Genomic DNA, 5,437 nt, shown 5'->3' on the forward strand with positions numbered 1-5,437 from the left:
AAACCACTAACTGCCTTGTTGCTGAAACGTGCGAAGTGGTCTTCCCCTTGTTCCTCAAGTCAAGGGACGTGAAGAACAAAGCACTGGCAGTTGGCAGTTGAGGTTTTGAAGGGAACTAACCCTAGGGATAAATCTATAAAAGGGCAAGTATGTTTTCTGGAAAATTACACAAACATTCTAAGAGTTCTTGCTTTCCTAAAAACGTATTGTCAAAGATTTTCTAAAAAACAGTTTGTGTCCTAGTTAATTCAAAGTTCCTAAGTGCCCTATATCAACACAAAAGCATCATTAATCACTACAAGAATTCGCGTTTATAACGTCTGTGTTTACCGACTGCTCATAAATTAGTCGGTAAAAAGAGATTTACCGACCGCAAAATAGATAGTCGGTAAAAAATTATTTAGCGACCGCGCAAGCAGTCAGTAAAATATTATTTAGCGACAGCAAACAAATGGTCGAATTTTTTTTATTTTAGCGACCGTCCAAGCAGTCGGTAAACTATTATTTAGCGACCGCAAAACAGATGGTCGGAAAAAAATTATTTAGCGACCGTCCAAACAGTAGGTAAAATATTATTTACGACCGCAAAATAAATAGTCGGTAAAAAATTAAATTCCCGACTGCCCTCACCCACACCCTCACCCAAACCCTAATTAAAGCCCAGTCCCACACCCTCACCCCAAACCCTAATCTAAACTTGAAACCCGCCTCTTTCTCTCACCTCCTCTCTTTCTCTCACGGTTGTTCTCTTTCTCTGCCTCCCCCTCCACCTCCCCCTCTCCCCCACTTTTTTTCTTGTTAAAAATCAACATCAACGCATCAACACAACAACATCAGCGCATCAAGCCTTCAATTTTGGATCGATTATAAGGAATTTGCTCCAGTTTAGATTTCCAGATCTAGTATTATGGTATGTTTTCACTTTTCTACCCATATTCCTTCTTCTTTTCGTTTTTTATGTTCTTAATTTCGTCCTCTCTTCTCCCCTTTTGTGATATATCAATTTTGTTTTTAATAATTAAAATTTTGATGAGTTTATGGTTAATCCGGCTCTTAGCTCCTATTTACGTCTTCTTGTTTGATATTAAAATTCTTACTGATGATTCTGTATCTCTATATGTGGATGTAGGTGAATAACTCGAGAGAACAAAGTAATTGAAGTAAGAAGCTAGGGAGCATGAGCAGCGTCGGAAGTTACAGATTTCCGTCTTTCTGGTCCAGTTTGTTTGAATTAGTAATTTGGTGATTTTTAAATTTTCAGATCTAGTCTCTATTAGAAATTTTGGTATGTAATTATTTGAATTTTTATTTTTGTAGTTGGGTTGGATTTATTTAACTCTTTTTTCTAAATTCATTAAATTTTCTTTTTATATGTATATGTTAATTCATCCCCTTTTTCGTTTTCTGGAAATTGTTCATCATGAGTTAGACATTTTGGTGCAAATAAAGGAAATCGACATTGAAGCCGGATAATGAAATTATTTTCATATTCTTTGAGGAAATCGAACTATTAACTGGGTATTCTCAGTTGATGGATTTGATTTTTTTTAATTTTTTAATAAAAATACCGACCGTTTAGTGGTCGCTAATTACTGATTTACCGACTGCTAAGACGGTCGGCAATTTACCGACTGTTTTGTACAGTCGGTAAATTACTGACCGACTTAGCAGTCGTTAAAATACTGACTGCTAGGCAGTCGTAAATTTATCGACTGCTAGGCAGTCGTTAATTTACCGACTGTCTTAAACAGTCGCTAAACTTATTTAGCGACTGCTTTCCAGTCGATAATTACCCAAATACCGACCATAAAGACACTGTCCACCCTTATCGACTAATAACGGTCGCTAAATTTTTTAGCGACTGTTTTAAGGACTTTGCCGACTATTTTAAGCGGTCGGAAAAGATGCGTTTTCTTGTAGTGAATATCTAGAGTTATCCAAACACGAATTGTATTTTGTATTGGTGAGGATAGAGTTATCCTGTTTAGAGTTAGAGTTTAAGTCTGAGAGAGAGAAGTAAAAGAGTTGTAATCAGAGTAGATTACTGTGAGGAACACAAGTTTGAGAGGAACTTGTGTTTGAGAGATTATCGTAATCGAGGTATTACTATAATAAAAGGAATTCTCTTCTTGATTAGTGTCAAGAAGTTTTCTCAATTATTGTTATTGTCTTTTCTATTCTCAGTTCCTTAATTGTTTCTAAGTTCCGCAAGAAACTTTACCAAAGTTCCAATTACAATTCACCCCCCCTCTTGTGCGTGTTCCTACTGGAATAACAGATGATAAGTGGATTCATCTTCCTCTAGCTTATTTTGTGGCATAGGCCGCCCACCTCCTTCACTTTTAACTATTGGGTTCATCATTCCAAACACTTGCTTTTCCTTTTGTTATAATCAACAACAGACGTTAGTCATATGTTTTTGTTGTGTCCTAGACTCCCTGAATTCTGGAATAAGATGCACTTCATACACGAAATTGACTTTATAAATTATGATTTTGATAAATGATTTTTGAAAAACATGAATTGGTTGTGCTGATATTGATCTTGTCACTACTCTTCCCCATAATAGTATAATACCATGTTCTGTTTTTGTCTCTGGAGATTTTAGCTAAGAAAGTTTTGTGCCTCCTCTCTACCCTCCACCCTTGGCATTAAAACCTATGCATATTCACCCTACGGTTTGTGCTAACCACATAATCAAGGTCGTGGGTGCAAACTAACCACCCAAAAAAAAAACTAAAAAAAATTATGTACTTCGCAATGTCATAGACTCATATTTGAGATCTAGACACCGGGTATAACTTAGAAATCGTCTCTTAGGAGATACTAAAAAATCACCCCCCCACATAAGACACCAGGCATAACTATAAACCTAAGAGACCAGTGATTTGAAACAGCCGAGCTCTTACTGTTTTGAGTAATGGATCAGCTGCCAAATTCAATTCAAATCAAAAGTTATTTAAATACGCGGTCTCTTAAATTGAGTTATTCATTTCACCCACGCAATATGAAACCCTTAGAGAATAATTGTAATAATTTTATAGGTATACGAATATTTATTACTTTTGGGACGATACATTTTTTTTTTGTATATCTTGTGTGTTGCGGAGAATGTGGACAATTGTGACACAACACCCTAAAAATCCTGGATATGTCACTGCCGACAATCCGAAACAGACAAAAAAAAATTATGCCTCTGCCACTGTTGGGTATATGCCATGTAGCACCTAGCTTATTGCCATTTGCAGGGATGAAGATCACAAGTTCATAGTTGGGATTGCTGGCTCCTTCACCACTGTAATTCCTATTGCTGCAGAAGCTCAAGCCCTTCTGTTGGTCAGCTCCTAGGCAGTGGACAAGCAATGGCTTGATGTTGCCATTATTTCAGATTACAAAGTTGATGTGGATAACATTATTGTGGGTGTGCAATATGCTACGACTTGAGTTAATGATACCTTAGAATCCAATGATAGACTTAATTTTTGGGGCAATGTTGGTGCCATGAATGGTTGTGTTTATTTGCCACGTGAAGTGAGAGGTCATATGCTTGGTACAAACAACTCAAACAATGTACATTTTGATGGATCTTTAACGTAAATGGCAAGCTAGCTAAGTCTTTCATATCCAAAAAAAAAAAACTATGTTACGTAATGGTTATTACTAAACATTTGTATTAATTAGTAAAATGATACGAAGTTTGATATATCATAGGGCTTATCATGGGCCGGTTAAAATGATAGAAAAATAGATTTCATAATCACACGAGTTTCAATTCAGTGACTGATGTTTAATAATGTTTGTTCACAATGTAAGTGATAGTAACTTAGTAAGTAACCCTTACACCTTGATACCTTAGAATCTCACCAATAAGCTCACCTTTACCAGATCCAACATACCTACCACAAATGTTACCATCCCTAATAAACACAAAAGTAGGAACCTCAACAACTTCCATAACCCTCAAAAACTCCATACAACTCTCATTTTCATCTCCATTCATCCTAGCAAATACAACAGTTTCCATCTGCTTAGACAACTTAATAACAGTTGGATATACCTTAACACAAGGTCCACAATGCTTAAGCCCAACATCAAGAACAATCAGTTTCCCATCACCACGGTGTTCGTTAATTAAGCTCTCCACATCTTCCCTAGAATGAAGTTGTACAACAGCTGAATGACTATCCCCGTAATAAAGCACATCCCCAACAAGCTGATCTGGTCCTATAGCTTCTTCCTCGTGAATCTTGTTCATAGACTTATAGAATGTAAAGTGTGGAACTTGTTCTATGTTTTCTCTCTTGCAAAGTGCCTTTGTTGCCTCTGATTCGTCTCCTAACACTAGGAGGAACTCCACGTCGTTACAAGTACGGCTTAGCTCTACCATGAAGGGGTATATCTGAATGCTTTGATCGCTATCACTCGTAGCAAACTCAACCACCACTAGTTTGTCCTTAGCGGCTTTAAGAGCTTTATCGAACTCTTCTATGTTGTGGACTCGTTGGACTCTTTGATGCTTTTTGTTCACTGTTGTTTCGTTCGAGGTCTCGTTCGGGGAGGCGCCTGTGCTAGCCTTTATTGCCGAAAAGTCTAGTTTTCTTAGTGATTTGTTCTTGAGTGATGATGTGTGTAGTTTGGGGAGACTTCTTGAGAAAGAAGAGAAGGGTGAAAAGTGGGAAAGAGTAAGGTTGTTAGGAATAAGGGATGTTGTTTTTGGTGGTTTAGACAACAATGATGCTTGCAATGAAGAAGAAGAAGAAGAAGAAGAAGAAGATGTTGCCATTTTTTTGAGGAACAAGAGATTATTAGAGAAAGAGAGAAGAGATGTTGATCAAGGTTAGTTGGATTTGGTTAGATATGATGTTGTGGTGTGGGGGAGGTTTTTTGATAGGATGATTGCATTTTAAGGGTCAAGACTAGAGATATATGAATTGTGAATGACCACTCATTTTGAGTTGTGGATGAGATTATTAGACAAAGGAGAATAATTAATATACTTTTCCTTTATGCTTTTTGTTTGGATAGGGGATGCTAGCTATTTGTGTTTCATTCATTTTGTTTTGGGTTGGGCTCAATTCTTTCTATTTTACCACAATCCCTATATGGACCTAATTTGAGATACGAAAGCCTCGTTATGTTCTAACTTATCCCCTTTTTGTTTTTGGTATGGGATAACTTATCTTAACTTATTTCTTACTCCCTCCGTCCCTTAATACTCAAATCGGTGCGGAGTTTAAGACATTTGAATTGACTCATTAATTTAATGGGTGTTAGTTGATAGTTGGGTATTTTTTTAATATAATTAGTGGAAAATGTGTAAGAGGTGGGGAGTGGTGAGTGGGGGTGTGAATTTTTAAATGATTTTTTGTAGGGAATAGGGGTGTAGGTGGAGTTAGTAAGTAAGTGTGAGAAATAATATAATATTGGTGTAAATTTT

The 5,437-nt window shown here is 36.7% G+C and overlaps 1 protein-coding gene and 1 long non-coding RNA gene across 2 annotated transcripts; one reads left to right on the top strand and one right to left on the bottom strand.

The window, feature by feature from the left end:
* Positions 1 to 304: 304 nt before the first annotated feature.
* On the top strand, positions 305 to 1,331 carry LOC130461228 (uncharacterized). Its single transcript, XR_008921631.1, has 2 exons — positions 305 to 910; positions 1,130 to 1,331. It is a non-coding gene; the product is annotated as an uncharacterized lncRNA (long non-coding RNA).
* Positions 1,332 to 3,734: 2,403 nt separating this feature from the next.
* Positions 3,735 to 4,920, bottom strand: LOC110776015 (thioredoxin-like protein CDSP32, chloroplastic). The gene has a single exon (XM_021980599.2). The coding sequence runs from the start codon at positions 4,781 to 4,783 to the stop codon at positions 3,824 to 3,826; it is 960 nt and encodes a 319-aa protein (XP_021836291.1). The 5' UTR covers positions 4,784 to 4,920; the 3' UTR covers positions 3,735 to 3,823.
* Between the last annotated feature and the right edge of the window lie 517 nt (positions 4,921 to 5,437).

Source organism: Spinacia oleracea, chromosome 5, assembly GCF_020520425.1.
Source record: "Spinacia oleracea cultivar Varoflay chromosome 5, BTI_SOV_V1, whole genome shotgun sequence".
Taxonomy (NCBI): Eukaryota; Viridiplantae; Streptophyta; class Magnoliopsida; order Caryophyllales; family Amaranthaceae; genus Spinacia; species Spinacia oleracea.